The 23,107-nt window shown below is 30.1% G+C and overlaps 2 protein-coding genes across 2 annotated transcripts; both read left to right on the top strand.

Moving 5' to 3' along the window:
* The first annotated feature begins 9,832 nt into the window (after positions 1-9,832).
* On the top strand, positions 9,833-13,876 carry NRT2.7 (high affinity nitrate transporter 2.7). The gene is made up of 2 exons (XM_011049022.1): positions 9,833-11,222; positions 13,359-13,876. Exons 1-2 carry the CDS (start codon positions 10,084-10,086, stop codon positions 13,633-13,635), a joined length of 1,416 nt encoding a protein of 471 aa, XP_011047324.1. The 5' UTR covers positions 9,833-10,083; the 3' UTR covers positions 13,636-13,876.
* Positions 13,877-15,395: 1,519 nt separating this feature from the next.
* On the top strand, positions 15,396-21,706 carry LOC105141707 (Core-2/I-branching beta-1,6-N-acetylglucosaminyltransferase family protein). Its single transcript, XM_011049021.1, has 11 exons — positions 15,396-15,901; positions 15,992-16,105; positions 16,427-16,527; positions 16,733-16,804; positions 18,113-18,194; positions 18,333-18,413; positions 18,860-18,898; positions 19,004-19,069; positions 19,836-19,985; positions 21,144-21,272; positions 21,367-21,706. The coding sequence occupies exons 1-11, from the start codon at positions 15,629-15,631 to the stop codon at positions 21,406-21,408; spliced, it is 1,149 nt and encodes a 382-aa protein (XP_011047323.1). The 5' UTR covers positions 15,396-15,628; the 3' UTR covers positions 21,409-21,706.
* The last annotated feature ends 1,401 nt before the right edge of the window (positions 21,707-23,107 follow it).

The raw sequence follows: 23,107 nt of genomic DNA, 5'->3' as shown, positions 1-23,107 counted from the left end.
TGAACACCAAAGCTGTAATTTCCAACGTGTTAGTTTACTTATTTTATTGGTCCCCTTGTATAGTATTTTTAAGTTAATAGTTGTTGATTCCAGTGAAACCTGAGTTGTTTGTTCTCCTTTTTAAAATAATTTGTTTTTTTATTCTTGACAGTGATATTTGATTATTTTTTATTCTATTTATTCTTGATAAAAAGATTTTAACATCCTGCTTTATTCGAACACCAAAGCTGTAATTTCCAACATGTTAGTTTGCTTACTTTATTGATCCCCCTGTATAGTATTTTTAAGTTAATTGCTGTTGATTCCAGTGAAATCTGAGATGTTTGTTCCTCCTTTTAAAATCATTTGTTTTTTATTCTTGACATTGATATTTAATTATTTTTTATTCTATTTATTCTCGATAATTTTTATCTTCATTATTATTTATGTGTTGGTTGCTATGTTAAACTAGTTGTAGTTGTTTGTGGGTAGTTATATATGTGTTGGGATGCTATGTTAAACTTGTGGAAATTAAAGTCAAAAGCAAACTACTCTATGCAACTTTCAAGCATTAATAGTTTTCAAGCCATCAACAACTGGTAGTAGTTGTTGTTTGTTAATGATTGCTAACAATTAAATTAACATAAATTAAACTAATATTTTTTTTTGTTAATTAGAGCATCCCTTGATAATTGATACATACGATTAATGATTGCAGTTGTCTATGTATAGTTGTTGATGTTCTTTCCTCCATCAAGAAATAGTTTACCAATGTTTTATCAGATATAGTTAATTATTTGTTTAATTTTTCTTGCATTGTCAACCAAGCTGCTATAGATAATTGTTAATTTATTTTTTCATACCTCATCAATATTGAATCTTTTGTTATTCTTTGGTTGACCTTTTGTTGGAAATGTAATTTTCTGTTATTTAAGTATCTAATTTCAACCCCTATCAGCATTCAATCTCTTGTTTATATAGTTTATTATTTGTTTAATTTTTCCTTGCATTGTCATCTATTAAGTAATGGATGAGTCTAACACACATGATAAAGCTTCTTGAACCAAAATAATGTTGCACGCATTTTGTAACATTTACATTAAAGCAATTGACAGAGGCATAATACCAAACACTATTTTGACAAAACTGGCTGGAAATTGATCATATAATCATTCAAAGATCAGACAAGACTTTTATTAACAAAAGTTCAACTTAAAAACAAATGGGATTGGATTAAAAAAGACTGAAGGGTATGGAAAAAACTAATAACTGAAACTGGAGTTGATTGATCTACTGTACTTGGGACCATCTTAGCAACTAATAAGTGGTGGCAATAAAAAATTTAGGTTAGTTGATAAATGGTGGCAATAAAAAATTCAGGTTAGTTTTCATTATCAATAGCCTCATAAAATTATTTATCATGTTGTATTATTTGTTAATGTATTATCATTATTAAGTACGTCTAACTTTCATTTCATAGGAAATCAGAAGAGCAAAGAAATTTAGACATGTCATCATAAAGCCCTCATTGTGTGTCAAACATGATATCATGTTTACTAACATGGTGGCCACGAGAGAATATGTTTGGTCTCCTTCACAAGGAATTTTATTAGATGAAGATAATGAGGATGCTACTGGAATGAGAAATATAACCAATGAGAAAACTAATATGGAAGAAAAAAATGGCAACTCTGAAGACGATGCAATCCTTAATTTTATACATGATGTTAGCAATATAGTTGGTGGAAGCAATGTGACAAATAGTAGCAGCAACCCTAGTAGTGCAAAGAGAAAGGGTACATATCATATTACACCTCAATATCGAAAGAAGAAAAGGGGAATTGGAATAGGAGCACAAGTATTTGCACATCTAGACAACTTGTTAAGACTGTTTCCATGCTGAAAGAGAGCACAACTCCTTCTAGAGATAAAAGAAGGTTGTAGTGTTGAAGAGGTAGTGGCAGAACTGCATTCTATTGATGGAGTTACTTTTAGTAGTGCATTGTATACCTTTACAATTCAATTCTTTTATGCGACGAGCAAGAGGGAGATGTTGTCTGCAATGGGTTGTATTGATAGAAAAATATTATGGCTAAAAATAATGTTTGATCAACAAAGAAAAACTTAGATGGACAAGGTCAAGTTTAAACTTTTTAACATATTCAAGTCTTTTCATTTATGTTGAATTCTATAATTCAATAACATTTTCAGTTGTCTGAAATCTTTTTCACCATTTTTTCAGGCTTCATATGCTGTTGTTTTTACTCAAAATTAAACTCTTTACCCATATTTTTGTGTATTTTTGTAACCAAGTACTTGGAACACCATTACCATGCATGTTTTGACAAATGTATCACTAAATATTGTTGTTAGGTTGGAATTTTACGAGTTCTTAAATGTTGACTTTCATGTGTGGATACTTAACTTTGAATGTTAGGTTCAGGTTGTTAAAATTAAAATTTTCAATTGGGTTACTTGATGTTGAATAGTTGGTTACTACATGAAAATTGAGATTGATGCTTCTTGTTATTACAATTTAAATGTATGAATTATTGACGTTGAATGTTTGGTTACATACTCTTGAATGGTAGGTTTAGGTTGGTAAAATCAAAATTTTCAGTTTGTGCATACCACATTTGAATGTTAGGTTACTTGCTCGTGAATGATATTTTTTGAAAGTTAGGTTGTTGTTTTGTAATATCATTTCTATTCCTATGTATTTCTATATAAATAACAGCAACTATGGAAAGATTTTCACTTTCATATTGTTACTTTCTAAGAAAAAACCAAATCAGGTGTGGATGTTTATAATTGATAGTGTTGTTGCATTACTAGTGTTCTGGTGTTATGAATAATATATAAAATGTAAGTTGCATTTTATTAGTTATTAGTTGCAATAAATTGCTTTCAATGTTATACAATTCATTATAAATAAAATTGTTTTCACTGGTTTGTAAATTTCTGTTTATGGTATTTATAAACATTCCTTTCACTATATATTTGAATAATTAGTTTTTCTCTGATTTTTATGATATCTGGAGGTGTATATGCATGTTGAAAAAGAATGTTTAGAAAACATTTGGGTATTTCAAACTCAATGTTTTACTTATAATGCTTAATTGGTGGTGTAATTTCAAACTCAGTTTTGTTTTTTTAACAAGAGGAGAGATCGTGTAGATAGAGAAATGAATGCGATAATGGTAGGCTTTGGTTTTAAAGCTTTTCAAACAATTGAACATGCCATTGTTAGCAATACTGCTGCTGCTCCCAACTCCAGCCTTGCCTTGCCAGCCTGCTGTGATCGTGGTAGGCTTTGCTTCCTTCTCTTCTACTTACTTACCTCTCTTTGCAAGCTGCCGCTTTTAACCATGGTCAGTACTATCAAAACCAATGAAACAAGGGACATCCATCCATCTTTGATTTGATGATCATGTTTATAATAGCCCCATATAACTTACTATATATTATATATTATTTGTTTTGAATGTTATTATTTTTATGATTTTATTTTTAGTGCCACAAACTTACTTATGTATCTGATACCCTAAAATGTATATATCAAGTTACCAATTAATATTATTTATAAAACTCTAAATCTAAATATTTGTTTTTTAGATGGGATATCACAATGTTGGTATAAAACTGGCTAACAACTTCCATAAATCTTGATTTATCAATTTACAAGGAAAACTCTGGCAGAAAACTTGTCCATTGCATAATTAGCAACTGTTGTTCTAGGTTACAGGATCGTCTTGTAAGGAACTCATACAAATCTGATCCAAACAGAGCTTTGGTGCATGCATTTTCCTTCGCCTGCATAACATCTGCTTCAATTTTTTTTATTTGTGCTGATAAATTTAAAAATATGTTTAAGGGTGTGACAGTAATTATTTTTTAATATATTTTTTTAATTGAAAATATATTAAAAAAAATATTTTTTATTTTTAAAAAAATATTTTTAATAGCAGTACATTAAATTAAATTAAATATTTTAAAAATAAATTGCAGTAAATTAAATTAAATTAAATATTTTAAAAATATAAAAATATATAAATTTAAAAAAATTATTTAAAAACACCTCGTCTCGTGAGGAAAAGCAGGTTCTAAAGGTAAAACACAGCTAAAATTCCACTCCCAAGGAGTTTCAAAGCGCGTGGCTTAGGCCTTGCGAGAACCCAACATATATCCAATCATCGCCGAAGACACCTGGGCCAAATATGACCTTCACCACAAGGATTTAACGGCTAGCAAACACGGGCATGTGACGCGACACTTGGCAAACGTACGGTTCTAACTTTGCTTTTGGCTGGAGAAAGATGAAAGGACTGTTTATTTTTTTTGTTTTAAAAATATCTTTTTTTGTTTATTTTCAACACGCACTTATTCTGGCTGTGATTTCCTCGAGTCTTTCTTCTCCATCTTTGTCTCCAGTGTTTTGGTCGCCTGAAACTCTTTACTAGATGGAATTTTTCTTTTTCTTTTTCTTTTTCCTTTTTCTTTTTCCTTTTATATATAAAATTTAAACACGTAAATTGAGGTAACCAAAGAGGAGCCGGGGTTGCGTTAATAATGAACTCATGAAATATTTACAGAAAAACATTTTATACATGGATAATGATATTTTTTACTTTTTAAAAATTATTTTTGATATTAAAATAATTTAAAAATATTAAAAATATATTAATCTCAAGTAAATAAAAAATAAAATAAATTTAATTTTTTAAAAAATATTTTTGCAACGGAGTTAAATAATAAAAGGACAAAAGCAGTCGAGATTATGCAGTTCTAGTTCTGGAGAAAACAAATCAAAGAATATTGTTGTTTCTGCCTTGTTAGATGGATTTGAATTATCTTAAAGAAAAATATATATGGTTAATAACTTCAACTGTATATATGTATGTTATTACAACCGACAGTGGGTGTTCCAGTGGGACTTTCCTAAGATGACTTTAAGTAATGTTTGCCATTTATTCATCTCACAATTATTCCTTTTTAATTGCAAACCGGTTGCATCCGGTTACCCCGTGTGCTGTCTTCTTTTTTCCCTTCCCTTCCACGATATATTATTTTGCATTCTAGGGTGATGACTAGTCATATAGCTGTTTTGCATCATCAATCAGATGAATTTTTAAAAAATATTAAAAAAAAATTAGTTATTATAGATATTTTTAAAAAATAAAATATTTAAACTATTTAAAAATTAATTTGATATGATTTGACCAACTTAATAACTCTAAAAACAACATAGATAATCGGAAAAAAAAACATTATTTGACTAAAATATACTGAGATAATATCATTTTGGATCGATTCGGGTCAACTTAAGTTAACATATAAAATCTGCGATCCAGATTATGAGACCGTGATAACCTCATATAAAGCAAAAAAAAAAAGATTTGAGTTAACCTAAGTTATCTTGCTATTTGTCTATTTGATCTAATTCCAAAAAAAAAAAAATTAAGTTAACTAGTTAACTCATAAAACCTGTGAATCAGATTATAAGACTGAGATAATTTTATAAAAATAAATTTAAATAAATTATAAAATTAAATTCTCAATTAAAAAACTCAAGTGAACTAGGTTAATTAATCACACTATCTAAAAACACTACAAATACTGCAATAAAAACTTGTAAAATATTAAGATAAAATAATGCTCTTTATACCAGTATTATAATAGGGGTAAAATAATAATCAATTTGAATTAAAGGCCAAGATGTCTATCTAAGATTCAAGGGTTTTGATATTGCCAGATTAAGATTTCTAATCCCGCCATCTTTTTCTAGAAATAGTTTCCATAGCTTACTCTTAATAGAAAAAAAAAAGATACAGATGGGAGAGGGAAGAACATTGAAATAAGAAAAGATTAATTAGAAGAGAAAAAAAGAGAAAAAAAAAATAAAGGAGGGAATCCTTGTAAGAGAGTTAACAAGGAACCTTCATCTTCTATCATTATAGAAGCTCGGCTATAACAATTATTTTAGCAATCTTTAAAACAACCATAGACCTTAAAAACATGTTCATGAGGCTTCAATTGTAGCTTAACATGATAATAGCAACTATAAATGGTGGTAATGACCTCGTTTTCGATAAAAACAATAAAAGCAAATTTTGTAGCAGCACTCATCTATGTTAATTGATTTTTTGGGTTTAGAGAGTTTTAGAATAGTAATAGCATCTATAAATAGTAGCAATGACTCTAGAATATTTAATGATACTTCAAAACAGTAACAACCGTTTGGTTTTTAAGAATACTCGTAAAACAATAATGCAACAATTATAACAATGCACATATGAGGTTCTAACTGTTTTTTATGTTAAATGTTTCTTATTTGTTCATTTTCTAGTTATTTCATGTCGATGTAAATTGAGTTATAAATATTTAAATGTATGGAGTATAAACCATGATAAATTAGGACAAAAACCTACCAAAATGAACCTTTTTAAAAAATGATGCATGGTTGTGAATTTGTTATTTTTAGTCATGTTTTGTGTTAATATTGGTGAAAGAAATCTAGAATGCATGTCCTGGGAACTAATGATTACAAAACATGAAATATTTTTTAACTATTCTTGTTACAAAAATCATACAAAAAAAATCTGATTAAGGTTTTATTTTTTGGTTCGAACCAAGCTTGGTCATTAGGAGTCAATAATAAAGACCTTTCCATGTTCTTTTTATTGAAAAAGATTTAAAAATATGGCAATTTAAGGTTCATATGATCTAAAAACATTTTGTTTAACTTGGAAATAAATGTTTTGGAGACTTAAAGTTCATTTATTTAGGCTTTCTTTGTGCTTTAATAATGCATAATGATAAGATCACACAAAGTTGATTTTTTAACAAAAAAAATATCAAAAGATAAAATGAAAAAAAAATTAATTACATAAAAGAATCTAAGTAAAATAAGGGTGAAAATAAAAAAATAATGAGAGAGCAAACAAAGATTTTCAATTGGGGTTTAAATTAAATTAAAAAATAGCTTTAATAAAAGAAAAAATAAATAAAAAATGAGGATTAAATTAAAAAAAAAAATAAAACAACAAAAAGTTTGATTGAAAGAAGAAATTAAAAGCCAAAAAACTTTAACAAAAAATCCAAGAAAAAAAAAAGGATTGAAATGAAAAACAAAATATATGAGAAACTATCAATGAATGACTAAATTGAAAAAAAACTTTTATAAAAAGAATAAGAATGAAATAAGAAATTAAAAGAATAAGAATTTAAATAGAAGAACAAAATATAAAGAGGATAATTATGCTCTTTACTTAGCAAGATAGAAAAAAGAATGAAAAAGAAAAAAAACAACTGCCAATAATAATCCAATCACCAGACATTGTCATGCGTCATATCACATGGAAGATGATATAATGACACATCTAAATAGATGATAAAAGATCAAGTTTGGCCACTAAAAGACATCATAGAATACTTTAATGGTGCAAATATTGGTGTGTGCTTATACCAAAATACTTTTATAACCCTAATAATTAAGTAGAAGGGAGGGAGAGAAAGAATAAAGAAGGGAATCCTTGTGAGAGAGTTAACAAGGAATCTTCATCTTCTACAACTATAGAAACCTGGCTATGACAATCATTTTAGCAATTTTTAAAACAACTATAGACCTTAAAGACATGTTTATAAGGCTTTAATTATAGTTTAACATGATAATAACAACTATAAATGGTGGTAATGATCTCATTTTTGATAAAAATAATAGAAGTAAAGTTTATAGCAACATTCATCTATATTAATTGATTTTTTAGGTTTAGAGAGTTTTAGGATAGTAATAATATCTATAAATAGTAGCAATGACTCTAGAATATATTAATGATAATTCAAATCAGTAACAACCATTTGGTTTTTAAGAATACTCATAGAACAATAATGCAAGAATTATAACAATACACATGTGAGGTTCTAACCATTTTCTTATGTTAAATGTTTCTTATTTGCTCATTTTCTAGTTATTTCATGCCGATGTAAATTGAGTTATAAACATTGAAATATATGGAATATAAACCATGATAAATTAGGACAAAAACCTACCAAAATGAACCTTTTTAAAAAATGATGCATGGTTGTGAATTTGTTATTTTTAGTCATGTTTTATGTTAATATTGATGAAAGAAATCTAGAATGCATGTCTTGAGAACTAATAATCACAAAAAATGAAAGATTTCTAACTATTCTTGTTATGAAAACCATAAAAAAAATCTAATTAAAGTTTTGTTGTTTGGTTTGAACCAAGCTTGGTCATTAGAGTCAACAATAAAGACCTTTGCATGTTCTTTTTACTATTTTTTTTTAAATATGGCAATTTAAGGTTCATATGATCTAAAGACACTTCATTTAACTTGATAATAAATGTTTTTGAGACTTAAAATTCACTTATTTAGGTTTTCTTTATGCTTTAATAATGTAGAATGATAAGATCACACAGAGTTGAATTCCTAACAACACAAATATCAAAAGATAAAATAAAAAAAATTAATTACACAAAAGAATCTAAGGAAAAGGAGGGTGAAAATAAAAATATAATCGGAGAGCAAACAAAGATTTTCAATTGGGGGTTTAAATTAAATTGAAAAATAGTTTTAATAAAAAAATAAAAAATAAGGATTAAATTGAAAAAAATAAAACAACAAAAAGTTTAATTGAAAGAAGAAATTAAAAGGCAAAAAACTTTAACAAAAAAACCAAGAAAAAAATTAAAAAAATAAAGATTGAAATGAAAAACAAAATATATGAGAAACTATAAGTGAATGACTAAATTGGAAAAAATAACTTCTATAAAAAGAATAAGAATAAAATAAGAAATTAAAACAATGAGAATTTAAATAGAAAAATAAAATAAAAAGAGAATAATTATGCCATTTACTTAACAAGAAAGAGAAAAGAATGAAAAATAAAAAAAAACAATTGCCAACAATAATCCAATCACTAAACATTATCATGTGCCATATCACGTGTAAGATAATATAATAACGCATCTAAATAGATAATAAAAGGTTAAGTTTGATCACTAAGAGGCATAATAAAATATTTGAAAGGTGCAAACACTATCTACTTGTTAATGCGTGTTTATACCAAAACACTCTTATAACCCCGATAATTATTCTAAAAACTAGTGTGAAAGTACAAAAATATTCCTATATGCAAATCTTATTTATTTTTTTCCAAGGCTAAAAATATTCTTTAATTGTACATGAATAATAAAAAAAAATGTTTTTATCCAATAGCTTAACATAATTTTTTATCTTAATGGTAGAAAAGTATTTTTATCATTTAAACATTATGAAAGGTGAAGAAAGCTTTTTGTGGAAAGCCCTAAGTTTTGTTGAATAAGAGTAAAAAATATATTTTTATTGTGTAAAAAAATAAAAAAGATCTAGGCACCTTGAATAATTTTTAAGTGACAAATGGGCCAGTGGAAAAGACAAAAGCGCCCCACCCTCACAGCTTTCTTTTTTCTTCACTCAAAGACAAATATATAATTTTACTGTGAAAATTCAGTAAACCATGTCCATAGCTACGGTGACAAATTCATGGCCTGTAATTTTCTACTTAATTTGTATAACAAAATGGAAGTATTGAGCTAACCGGTTATGTCAGTCAACCGGTTAGTTAGAAGGGAAAAAGAAGAAGAAAGCAAAAAAGGTGAGGCCACCAGTCACCACTACCGAAACACGTTCACATCGACTCTTGCTTTCACCATGTAGGTCAGATTTACTTGAGACCACAACCTAAGAAGATAGGCACAAAACATCCTACAGGAAACCAACAAGAGAACTTTGAGTGAAATTAAGAGAACACGCATTTTGTAAGATAGGCACAAAATATCCTACAGGAAAGCAACGAAAGAACTTTGAGTGAAATTAAGAGAACACGAGGGGCACAAAAATAAACATCAGACTACTGTTTAGGAGAAGAGAAGTGCTTGAAGAAGGGCCTCTCGTTGGCAAAATGTAAACCCCCTTCAATTAATAAAGGGGCTACAAAGTTATGACATTAATTTCTAAAACTAGATATTCCTCCTCATCATCCTCCCCCTCCTCGTATATGTAAATTCTGTATCCTGGCCAATTGGGATCGATCTCCAATATGGAACCTCAATCTCTGAAACTAGAGTCTCCCTTCTCTTTACCAGTGGATTCTGACAATAAAGCTACTGAATTCCGTCCACTCCAAATATCACCCCCCCACATGCGTGCCTTTCACCTTGCATGGTTCTCTCTGTTTTCTTGCTTCTTCTCCACCTTCTCCATCCCTCCACTTTTGCCCGTCATCCGTGATGACCTCAAACTCACTGAAACTGATATTGGCAACGCTGGCATCGCCTCCTTTGTCGGTTCCATATTTTCACGACTTGCCATGGGACCTGCCTGCGACTTGATGGGACCACGTCTTGCCTCCGCCACGCTCTCTCTCGCCACGGCTCCTATTATCATGTCTGCTTCTTTAGTCACATCTCCTACCTGTTTTATTCTCATTCGCTTTGGAGTAGGATTTTCATTAGCCAACTTCGTGGCCAGCCAGTTTTGGATGACCTCCATGTTCTCGCCTAGTGTTGTTGGGCTTGCCAATGGAGTCTCCGCTGGTTGGGCTAACATGGGAGCCGGCGTGGCACAGCTAGTCATGCCACAAATATACCATTTCTGTATCTCCCTGCTGGACCTACCTGTATCCACTGCTTGGCGTGTCTCATTTCTAATCCCTGGACTCTTTCAAGCTGTAACAGCTATATTGGTATTGGCTTATGGCCAAGACCTTCCTTCAGGAAGCTACAAAGATTTCAGGAAGGCAATCAAAACGCCAAAAGATAACTTCTCAGAAATACTTCATAACGGGTTAACAAATTACAGGGGATGGATTCTAGCTTTAACATACGGCTACTGCTTTGGTTCAGAATTGACAACTGATAATATTATTGCACGGTACTTTTACGATAGGTTTGGAGTGAATCTTCAGGTTGCAGGGATGATCGCTGCGAGTGTTGGACTGGCGAATTTGTTCTCAAGGCCAATGGGTGGGGCGTTGTCAGATAAGATGGGGAGGAGTTTTGGGATGAAAGGAAGACTGTGGGGCCTGTGGTTGGTGCAGACAGTGGCTGGCTTGCTATGCGTGCTGCTTGGAAGAGTCAACTCGCTTTGGGGTTCCATAGCTGTCCTCTGTATTTTCTCTGTGTTTGTCCAAGCTTCTTCTGGGCTCACGTTCGGGGTCGTCCCTTTCGTTTCCAAAAGGTACATATCATTTGTTTCTCTTATTGCTAGTCACACACTTACAGCTCCAAGGCTTAGGCAGGCTCTTTAGTTATTTGGTTATTCTTTAAAAGTATATTTTATTTGAGAATTTATTAAAATAATATTTTTTAATATCAGAATGCTTAAAATATCTAAAAATATATAAAAATTAATTTAAAATAAAAATTTTAATTATTTTACGCTTTTAAAATATAAAAATAAATATGCCAAAAGGATGCTTCTTATCTTGGGCCTCTCATCATCTATGATACTATCTTTGGAAACTATCCATCCTAACAAGAATTGAAATCCTCTTATAAAAATCTATATATCGTTTTAGTTTTTATGGTAGAGTATATATTTATATAATAATTAAATTAAAGAAAACACAGCTTCTAGTGTATATAATAATAAACATCTCGTTATTTACATAATAGCCTTGGAATTCAAACGAGTACGTTATTTTATCATTTAAAATTCATATTTTTCTTTAATTCGTATATAATACTTTAAATCTAATTAAATAGCATATAAAACGATAAGAAGTCTAATTAAATATTGTAAATATAGATATGGTAAGTCTAAATATGGTACGTCTGCATAAGGAAAGTTTAAGACATGATAAATCTCACCGGATTAAATACATTTAAAATCTTAATCTAACTATTAAATTAAATACGTGAAAATATCTGTATTAATGACATGTGAAAACTAACTTTACCCAATACATTTAAATTAATTTATATACAATTAATTTGGTTTTCTAATTTTCATTTAATCTCTTAAAATACCCAACCTTTTTTTCAATATTTTTTTAATTATTATTTGATATTGAAATCTACGTCTCTTTTTATTTTTCTATCATCTTTAAAATTTCCTTGTAATTTTCATAATATAAATGCGATGCCTCATATTCCACAACAGAGGATTACAAAGAATTTAAATTAGATAAAAGAAATAATTGATGGACTTATAGGCAACAAGGAATTAATTCCAAATGTGAGCACAGATTAGCCCCACTTGATGCTACATCAACGGGTCTCTCCTAGGGCTGGGTGGGGCGTCATTGAATGGTATTCACCTCGCAACCTGGTCGCCGCGAGACTTGGGAACGCGGTCTAGGGTTTTTAAATTTTTTTTTTTTAAATTTAAATTAATAATTTTTTAATATTTTTAAATTGTATTGATATATTAATATTAAAAATAATTTTTAAAAATAAAAAATAATATTTTAATATATTTTAAAATAAAAAATATTTTAAATTATAATCATTATCATAGACAAAAAAAACTCTTACTTGTATGGTCCAGGGCTCCATTTGGGGCTTCGGTGGTGGTGGGGAATCCATTAAAATATCACTTAGCAAAGGGCATATAATAGATGCAGGGCAGGACATGATATAGATATTACACTATAATTCCATGTAAATAAAATAAATTATTCTATGATGCTTCAAACAAGGGAACTGATTAAGTGCCTCTCTCTAAAAAAAAAGAAGAAGAAATAATTAATTGATAAACAATATATAATATAGTAAACAATTTCTGCATAGTCATTGAAAGATAGCAATTCAATAAACATATTTCAAGAAAAAAATTAACAGGCAAAGTTTTGTTTTTTATTCAATACATCCCCGTGCTTAATTTTATATGTTCATTGTAAATTGACTTGATTCAGTTCAAAATAATATTATTTTAAAATAAAAAACAAAAAAATTATTAAACAAAATTTTTATGAAATCAATCAAGTCATAAATTAATTCTTTTAAATAAATTTTTTATAAAATCAATCAAGTCATAAATTAATTCTTTAAGTCAACTGGAAAATAATGGGTCAACTTTTATATACTTTAATTTAAAACTCAATTTAAATTAAGAGCCAAGTAAAGGAGTCCTCGGATGATCCCGCTAGGCAGAGCTGGATGTAACAGTACTGATATAGACGTCATACTGGTTTCCTTTCTCTCTAAACCTCCTGAACAACAGGTCCCACCGGCGCCCTATATACGAACCACTATTTTTACAATTACAGTATCTTAAACATTGAGCTTAATTAATATCCAAAATAATTAATTAAATTCAATGCCTTTGCAACCTGAAAATGGCGATCCATGGAATTTGTATGCATTGTTGCAGGTCGCTGGGAGTGATAACAGGGATGACAGGAAGCGGGGGGACTGTGGGAGCGGTGGTGACGCAGATGTTACTGTTCTCAGGCTCAAGATTCTCGATGCAGACAAGCATTTCTCTGATGGGCCTCATGATGATCGTCTGCACTCTCCCGGTCACCTTCATCAACTTCCCTCGTTGGGGTGGCATGTTTTCCGGCCCCTCCTGCAACACAAGCTCGTCTAGTCCTGAGGAAGATTACCATCTGCTTCACTCGGGATCCGATAGAAAAGAGAGTACGTAGAATGAGAATATATACATGTTAACTGAAGATGTAGAAAATGAATAGTATGTCAATGGTGGTAAGATTAAAGTATTGTACATGTATAAAAATCATGGCAAATCTCTCCGTGAGGGGTATATATATTTATATAAGATTCGATTTGTGAATCAATAGAGTGACTCTTGTGAGAGTCACGAGAATAGGATGATCTCTTCCTCAAAGTTTCATTAAAGTTTATCCCTTCGACTCAACATACTCATTTTTAAACATGTATAATAACAATAATTTTTTTATTTTAAAAAAGTACATTGCAGTTGAATGTTGTGTGTTTTTAATATCAGTTGAAAATGCTTTTGTACATGGATGCCTTGTGAGTCAAAATAATATTTTTAAAAGTATTTTTTTTATAAAATATATCAAAATAATATTTTAATTTTATTTTTAAAAAATTATTTTTAACATTAATACATCAAAATAATTTGAAAATATAACAAAAATATTAATTTGAAGTAAATAAAAAATAAAAAATAAAAAATTTTAAAATTTTTTAAAAATACTTTTGAAACGTAAAATTAAAACAGGTCTGAAAGTTAGGATAACTCCAAAATGGCCTCTTCATTTTGATTATTAATTCAGGGATATTTGAGAATACGGTAGTTATTTTTCAAAGTTTTTTTTGCTTGAAAACACATCAAAATTATATTTTTTATTTTTAAAAAATTATTTTTAACATCAAAATTATCTGAAAACACCAAAAATATTAGTTTCAAGTACAAAAATAAAAAAAATTTAATTTTTTAAAAATCACTTTTAAAATATAAAAACAAATAGACTAAATCTCAATTTTTTATTCACCAATCGGTATTTGTAGTGTTGTTCAAGTATTGTTTAACATTGTTGTTTAATTGTATTTTTAAAATTATTTTAGTTTTAAATTAATTTTATGTTTTTTTTTATTATACGCTAATATTAACAATAATTTTTTAAAAATAAAAAAAATATTATTTTAGTATATTAAAAAAAAATCACTTGAAAAAACATCATTTATTCCATTCAAACCATTCGTTCAGAAGGAGAAAAATGAAAAAGAAAATGAACTACTGCTTGTTACAAAACCCATATTATAAGGTGTCTTCAAATATAATCATTGCCCTATCAACCGAATTGGTTGGTTGTTACGCTTCTCTCAAAAAAAAATAAATAAAAAAAAAAATTATTGCCCTAACAACCGTTTAATTAAATTAAATTTATTATCATGCAATATCCAACTGATGGTATAACAATGCAATTTGTTTTGGTTATGATTAATTTATATTTTCTTTATACTTGAGTAATTTTGTAATTAAAATAAAGAGGAAAACTTTAATTTGGTCCTGCGCTTAGATGCTCATTCTCAAATAAGTCTCAAATCTATAAAACTTATCAATTAGATACCAAACGTCTCAAAGACTTCTTTAAATTAATCCATTTTAGTGCATAAATAAGCACAGTACGCTGAGAATGTTATTTTTTTTTTTCAAATTGAAATCATTTTACTAGGACTTTAAATATACATACAAGACTTAAACCATGAATAGAAATTGACGAAAGGACTCTAGTGAGAAATGCAGGAAATATATGGGATCTAATGATTAAAATTTACAATATCGGGTTGTAATTGAAAAATAGTATATAATCTCGGGACTAAACTGAAGTTTCTGATAGAAATTAATGAAATTGACGGGCAAAAGCGATTCCTAATCCTAAATCGCACGCTATCCTTGGACGCTTCGGAAGGAACCGAACCAAAAGAAATCAATAGTTGGCACTTGACAGTCAGTGCAGCAACTAGAAAACAGAAGGAAAGGGCTTTGCCAAGCCAAGCCACCCTCATTTCAACTCAACTCACCCTTCCTCTCCAGTCTCATCTTTCTTTCTTTCTTTGTAAAAAAACTCTATTCCATTCAATGGATCTAATTCAAAATTAGAGCATTTTGATCCTGAGATGGTGGATTGATTGATAGAGAGGAGAGAAATGAAGCAGAGAAAAGCGACGCATCAGAAATCTGTTTACAGTTATAATAAATGGAAGAAGAGGAAGATATTTGTGATGCTATCATTGTTATTATTGCTAGGATTTTGCCTTGTTTTGACTCATAATTCTACTACTACAAATACAACAAGAAGTAGAATCCTGACGCTCGCATCTTTGCGCTCTCATTTCACTGTTCAAAAGCCTAAAATTGCCTTTCTCTTTATAGCTCGAAATCGTCTACCTCTTGATATGCTTTGGGATGCTTTCTTTAAGGTATTTTGAATTTCTTTACCTGTTCAAAAGAATTGTTCTAATTTTTAATATCTGTCAGGTTTTTAATAATTTTTTAAATTATTTTTGCAGGGTCAGGAATCTAGATTTTCCATTTTCGTTCACTCTAGGCCTGGGTTTCTGTTCAACAAGGCAAATACGAGATCTGAATATTTCTTAAATCGTCAAGTTAATGACAGTATACAGGTTTCTTTCCATGCCATTCGACCTCACATTTTTGAATTGAATTTTATTATTATTAATTGTTATTATTATTTTTTTGCAAACTTGCTGCTGCTTTGTATCAACCAGCTACACATAACACACAGAATTCAACTATAGGCTCTTTGTTGCACGAGCTTGAAAATAATTTGCGTGCATGTTTGCGGATGTGTATGTGTTGAAGTAGTTGAAAGTCTCATGTCATTTTCGGTGATTTTTTTTTTAATTTAGCTGGATTAATTCATGTTGGATTAATTCATTTTGAGACTCACACTGATCTTTTCTTGCTATTGATGTCAAAACCAGGTGGATTGGGGTGAAGCATCGATGATCGAGGCTGAGCGCATATTGCTTAGACATGCACTTGTGGATCCACTGAATGAACGCTTTGTTTTTCTTTCAGACAGGTGAGACTGAGACTAATGCCAACAGCGGTTTCATGATTTTTACTTAGGTTGCAATTTCCTGCAAAAATATCGCTATCTCTTAAATATACAAGGGATTCTGTTTTGCTTAACTAAGGGCTTTTGGCATCGAGAAATCAATTAAAATCTTTTATTTATTATATATTTTAATACCTAACCATATCTCAGTTACCTGATCTCTTCTCAGCTGCATACCTCTCTACAACTTCAGCTACACATACGACTATATTATGTCCACATCAACTAGTTTTGTAGACAGGTTAGTGGCTGTGCCCCCCTTTTTTTTTTGTATGCTTTAGGTGCTCTGCAACTGAAATTAAGATTAGTAGAGGTTATATTTTATAAATATTGTTCTGGTGTTATATATATGAAGAGATAATGTTTCTTTTTGGCATATCTGATGATTTAAAAATTTTGTATAGATTGTCTTTCTGAAAAACTTTACTGGAGTTAAGTATTTTGTTGATTCAGAGATGACTTCATATTCTACATCTACCCAAATATTGTTTCGTTGAATTGTACTATAAAGGATATGCAGAATACTAGTTAGCATTAAACTGCCAATTAGCAGTGTCAGGTATGCAATACAGCATAATGGTAGCATTGAACCAAATAAGTTTGTTTCTTAAAGAATCCTACACTAAAATATACCTTTCTTGATTTTAGCCTGAAATTTTTAACTTTTTGACCTGTTTAGCTGAAGAGTTGCCAAATTAAAATAAAATCAAACCCTGGTTACTATTCATTGCTGAGCGTGTTTATTATTTCCGAAGACCACAAATTTATTTCTCATGTAGTCAATGGACCGTAAAGGAGATGTTGTAGCTCACAGCTGATCATAGACGTGAGTATTTGCTTTTCTGCTTCTTCTAGCATTTTAGCATTTTAATATATAGGCTATGTCCTATACTTCCTGACAACAGCAACTGAGGTGCTGTTATCCATTTCCCCCCTATTCAATTTAGTTCAGCTGTGTACACAGTTGTCTTCTATGCTTTAAAAGGTAAGAAACCATTAACAGGGGACATGCTTTCTGGAGTGTGTGTAAATGATGAGGCTAGTCAGTTCTCCAGTTCAACCATACAGAGTTAATAGTTTGTGATCTTCTTCTGCCTCTCTTTTCCCATGGACTACTTAAATGACAAGATAAAATGGTATTTTGAGGTCCTCAATAGACATCAATTCTCCACCCTTGTTCGCACCTATATTTACAAGGTTCCTTTCTGTATATATCTTTTATTAACCATGACTTTAGATTTTTAAAAATCTTCAAGTGTTTCTACATGAAACCTAACAGAGAATGTAGTTTTGTTAGCAGGCAATCATGCATTGGAAAATTGTAACATGGATCTTAAATTTTGAGCATTGTTCTTGTAAAAACATTTGTGATAGTAGCTGACATCCTAATTGACTTTGTATTTTTTAGATTACATTAAGTTTTTTATTGTTTTCTTTTCATCAGACGAAGTGGCCTCGATACTATTAGTACATTTTGAATTGGAAACTTCTAATATCTGTAGTTTACGAATTGGATAATTTTAATGAGCTATTTGAATGCTGGATGCAGCTTTGCTGATACAAAAGAAGGTCGCTACAATCCGAAAATGGCTCCGCTTGTTCCTGTTTATAACTGGAGGAAAGGCTCTCAGGTAACGGGTCATTTTCAAGGCATGATTGTCTTGAGGTTTACACAGACATAAATGCAAAATAATATGAGTTGTTTAACATCATCCATCAAGCAAGCTGCGGACTCTCCAATTCCTGTATTTTGCCTTTTCGTTTTGCAGTGGGTAGTTCTGACCAGAAAGCATGCAGAAGTTGTAGTGAATGACACTACTGTCTTTCCTATGTTTCAACAGCATTGCAAGGTAATGATTCTTTGTGACCTTTTTGTTCTTGAGAGGCAGTTTTTGTACATGATTGGTGCTTAAGTTAGTGTTACTACATTACTTGTGTGTTACTGGGGAAAGAACAAAAGTTGGCAGCTATTTAATTTCATTGTATGGATGGCTTGATTTAATAATGATTCCTTTCAAATATGAACATGAATGAATATTCTTTGGTGGCATTTTAGAAACTCAACATGAACTATAATATTAAATGTAACTGTTTGCAAGGAAGAAATAGCATGGAAAAAGAAATGGGTTGGTTATCTAAGATCTAAGTGCTTACAACTTTTGAGATACCATTAAAAAGTAATTTTTTCTATGGTTATTTTCTCAAAATTAGTACTTTGATTTTAAGGCTTCATATTTATTGGATAACATAGTAATTTTCACTTGATTTATGTTGTTGATGCATGAAAATGTTGCAGCGAAGATCACTACCTGAGTTTTGGAGGGATCACCCCATTGTAAGTAATCTCTCGATCTCAAATTAATACTCAAGCACCATTATCTTGATGTTTATCTGCTTTTAAGAGATAAAAGCCTTAAAGTAGTTGAATTCTGATGTGCAGCCAGCTGATACATCCATGGAGCATAATTGCATTCCTGATGAACATTATGTCCAGACATTACTGGCTGTAAGATTCATTCTTACTCATCTCTACAGAGCCTGGACTAAATACAAGAAAAAAGAATGAAAAAATTTGGACTTGATTGGATACACAAGTGGCAGGAAGCCTTCCATTAGTTAATTATCATTGATAATCTCATTCGAAGAAAATCATAACCCCAAAATTATCTCTATTTTTTTCTTGTGGACTTTTGTTTTTGCATATAAATTATTTAAGATAGCTTTTATTGATTGATTGGCTGTAGTTTCCATATACCATTCAAGGCTAGCTCCATTCCAGGGAACTTTTTTATTGCATGTTTAAATCTAAAATTTTTCAGAATTGATATTCTGAAAGTAGCTACTGGAGTGAACTTTAGAGAAAATCATTCAGTGCCTGATAATTACTATAAATCTAAAGTTTTTCCAGCATTGATCTCCAGAAAACAGCTGTTGGAGTGAGCTGTTTTATTTTAGAGAAATAAAATAGCCAGTTCCCAATAAATACTGTGAATTTTATGCTTGCAAATTTGATGGTTTAAATTTTTTTCAAGACACCTATATTTAAAAAGACCTCGTGTCAGAAAATGGGCAACAACTTCTTGAATAGTAGCGTATGCACTAAGAAGGTCCTGGCATCCTATTCCTGAAACTGCATAGTCCAATAATAAACAGAAGGGGCACGTTGAAGGTTTAGGTTTAGTTGGAACTAAAACTTAAACTGAAAGGTTTAATTATTACCCCCCTCCCCACCTCTTTACATAATTCTTACCTTTTTGTTTTTCAAAATTCAGCGAGAGGGCCTTGAAGGAGAAATAACACGAAGATCACTGACACATAGTTCATGGGACCTTTCATCTTCTAAAGACCCTGAACGCCGTGGATGGCATCCTGTTACCTATAAGTTTTCTGATGCTACTCCCACGCTTATACAATCTATTAAGGTATGTTGTATTATTTTTTTTGTGTACATAAAGTTAAGAATACATATGCTCTATAATTCTTATCATATGTTTCTGTTTTTCTCATAAATTTCTTTTCAAGTGAAAAAGCGATTATGGTGATTCACTTGTGATGTAATTTATCTCTGATTCCGATCATGTTCTGAACTAAATTTTAACATCAAATATACCACCTAAACTATTGGGGTATTATCAATTTTCTAGTAAAACTTTTTGTACTAAGTTTACTACTAAACTAGTTTAACTTCTCAATTAAGGAATTTTATTAGAATCACTAACAGAAAACGTTTAGTTGCCTATAAAATGACAACTTCAAAAAAAAAAAAAACAGTACATTTTATATGGAAATATGGACAGAATGGAAAGCCTTAAAAATGGATGCGAGTCCATAATTGAGAATTTCTGAAAGTTTGAGACTAAAATTAATATAAAAAATTATTTGATGGTATTTTTTAGGTTTGCTCAATTTTAAATACCCTAGATAGAATTCAACTCCATAATAATATTGTATCAATTAGGGCTATCCAGCACATTAATATACCAGTTTTAGTTCATATGATGAAAGAACTAAGATTTACTCTTCTCCATTGCCTGTGCCACGGCCAGCATGATCTTCATCATCATGCAGTCTTCACTGTTGTGTTTACTGTGCCATCCTGTTTCTGGTTTCAGCTTAATCACTGATTCAGCAATATGTATTCATTTGTAGATCCTTCAAAGAAACTTGACATACTCTATCCAAATAAACCGTTTTGCTTTGTTTCCTTGCTGGATTTGCATCGAGAAGTTCCGTATGTTAATGTCCAGGGATAAACTACAAATATTGATGTCAGGCAAATTACCTGCCTTGCTGATTTAGTTTCAAGGAAAAGTAAACATACTATTAAACCTCAATACACGGAATGCACTTCTTTTCTGTATTCAGTATTTTTGTCATGTTAACATCTGAATTGAAAGGATTTCAAACATAAAATTTATTCCATGTTCCAACCTTTTGATTTGAGTATAATTTTACATGAGACAAATATTGTTCAAGGTGCAAGGCTAGGGCTACTGTGATTGTTTTTGCAGAATATTAATTGGTATTATTTGGTTATAAAACGAGGGAGGAAAAGTTTTGAGCATCCATGAATTTTGCAGGATGTTGACAATATTTATTATGAGACGGAGTACCGAAGAGAATGGTGCAGCAGCAAAGGGAAACCATCCAGGTGTTTTCTTTTTGCTAGAAAATTCACTCGTCCAGCTGCTTTCCGCCTTCTTAATATGGCAAGTTTCAATTTCTCCACATTTTATTCTGTGATAAAATATTGACGGCAAATCCCATTTATTTATTTGGTTGTTCGTGTTCTCTGTTGGGCAGTCTGTGCTGGGAGCTTTCCGTAAAGCAACAAATAAGTCATGATTCCTGAATATGGTGGAAATGAATAGCTGCTGTAGGTATAGATTAGATAAGACCGGTTAGTCGCTTAGTCATTTTTACCTGCGAGGGAAAACGTAAGGGAGGGGGAGCTGTAAATTAGAGGGAAAAGGGGAAATATTCCCTTTAAAAAAGATATTACAAAAACAAACTCCAACACTTATGGTGTATATTTTCTCCTCTTTTTTTTTTTTTTCATATTCATAAATAAATAATGAAATGTCGTATTTGCTTTGTTGTGTACGAATTAATTCCCTATAATTCTGAGGATTTTTTACGAAAAGTATTAAATGAGTGGCCATTCTGATGAGGGGGCTAATAAGATATGAGATTTATTAATTAAAATAAAACTAAATCTCCTGGGTGTCTTACTATGACGTCTTTATTGTGATTTTTTTCACAAAGCACTATGGAATTAGATTTCAGTAGTGGTCTTCTTGTTTTTTTTTCCCCCCTTCACATCCATGCTCTTAGATGGTCTTTTATATTAGTTCATTCTTGAGAATTAAAGGTTTGGACTTATTTAATAAGATAAAGTTTGAATTTGTAGTATAAAGATATATAATTAAAAGAAAAATGATAAAACTAAAACTAAAAATAAAAAATGATATGCTTATATAACATACCTATCACACTAAGTATATAACCCAACACCATATTATGTGTATGTTTGACAATATAGTTGTGGTTGTTTTTTAAATTATTTTTTGTGTTAAAATGCATGCTAATGATTTTTTAGAAATTATTTTTGATATTAACACATAAAAATAAAATAAAAACACTAAAAATATATTAATTTGAAATAAATAAATAAAATTTAATTTTTTAAAAAAACATTTTTGAAAAGTATATAACCTACTGTTACACCTTGTTCATATATTACATTTTATAACAAATGTGAGGATGCAAGCACACATGCTTTATAAATACTTTATAAAATATATTTATATCAACTACTGATAATTATACAACAAACATGCAAATTCTAGCCTTAAAAGATAAAAATATAGAATAAAAACTAAATTGAATACAAAAATTAAATCAAATAAAATGATCATAAATATAATTAAAAAAGAAATAAACTTTAAAAAGCATTAAAATCAACACATGTAGAAATAAAAAAAAGAGAGCCAAAGTTAAAATAAATATAATTTGAAGAACATAATTGAATCTTGGTTAGACTAACATATATTCTGAACTACTAGAAATGCAACCACGCACACCACTTTATTGGCTACGCCATCACTAAACACTTTGAAAGACATGACGGTTGGATGTATTTGGCAACCATATGATATTTCACGTGCTCGAAAGATATAAAAAACATCTATTCATTGGACGTGGGTTGCACCAGCCAATAATTTATTAATATGTTATATTTGTTAAATAACTAAATTGCTCCTCATTTAAATTAATCATAACTATAAAAACCACCTCTTTTTGAAAGTATGATTTTTTTCCTGGACATCAATTAAATTGATTTTGCTTTTAAAGGCAATGTAATCATTTTACTATGTTAAAAAAACAAAAAGACCAAAAAGACTTTGGACTTCAATGCTAAAAAATTACCTTTAAGGGTATTTGAGTAATTTTATTATCTTGAAAAAATAAAAAACTCAAATGCCTCTATATGCTAGTTTATTTTTTAATTTAAAGGATAAAATTAGTTATTTTACCATGAAAA

The sequence above is a fragment of the Populus euphratica genome, unplaced genomic scaffold (assembly GCF_000495115.2).
Source record: "Populus euphratica unplaced genomic scaffold, PopEup_1.0 scaffold126.1, whole genome shotgun sequence".
Taxonomy (NCBI): domain Eukaryota; kingdom Viridiplantae; phylum Streptophyta; class Magnoliopsida; order Malpighiales; family Salicaceae; genus Populus; species Populus euphratica.
This window is presented reverse-complemented; position numbering and strand designations above follow the sequence as displayed.

What these genes read in the sequence shown, in the direction of transcription:
- LOC105141707 (XM_011049021.1), top strand. Translation starts at nt 15,629, where the DNA reads ATGAAGCAGAGAAAAGCGACGCATCAGAAATCTGTTTACAGTTATAAT. An exon ending in TTTGGGATGCTTTCTTTAAG is followed by an intron (nt 15,902 to 15,991) that starts GTATTTTGAATT and finishes TTATTTTTGCAG; the next exon opens with GGTCAGGAATCTAGATTTTC. An exon ending in TGTTTCAACAGCATTGCAAG is followed by an intron (nt 18,414 to 18,859) that starts GTAATGATTCTT and finishes AAAATGTTGCAG; the next exon opens with CGAAGATCACTACCTGAGTT.
- NRT2.7 (XM_011049022.1), top strand. Translation starts at nt 10,084, where the DNA reads ATGGAACCTCAATCTCTGAAACTAGAGTCTCCCTTCTCTTTACCAGTG. An exon ending in GTCCCTTTCGTTTCCAAAAG is followed by an intron (nt 11,223 to 13,358) that starts GTACATATCATT and finishes GCATTGTTGCAG; the next exon opens with GTCGCTGGGAGTGATAACAG.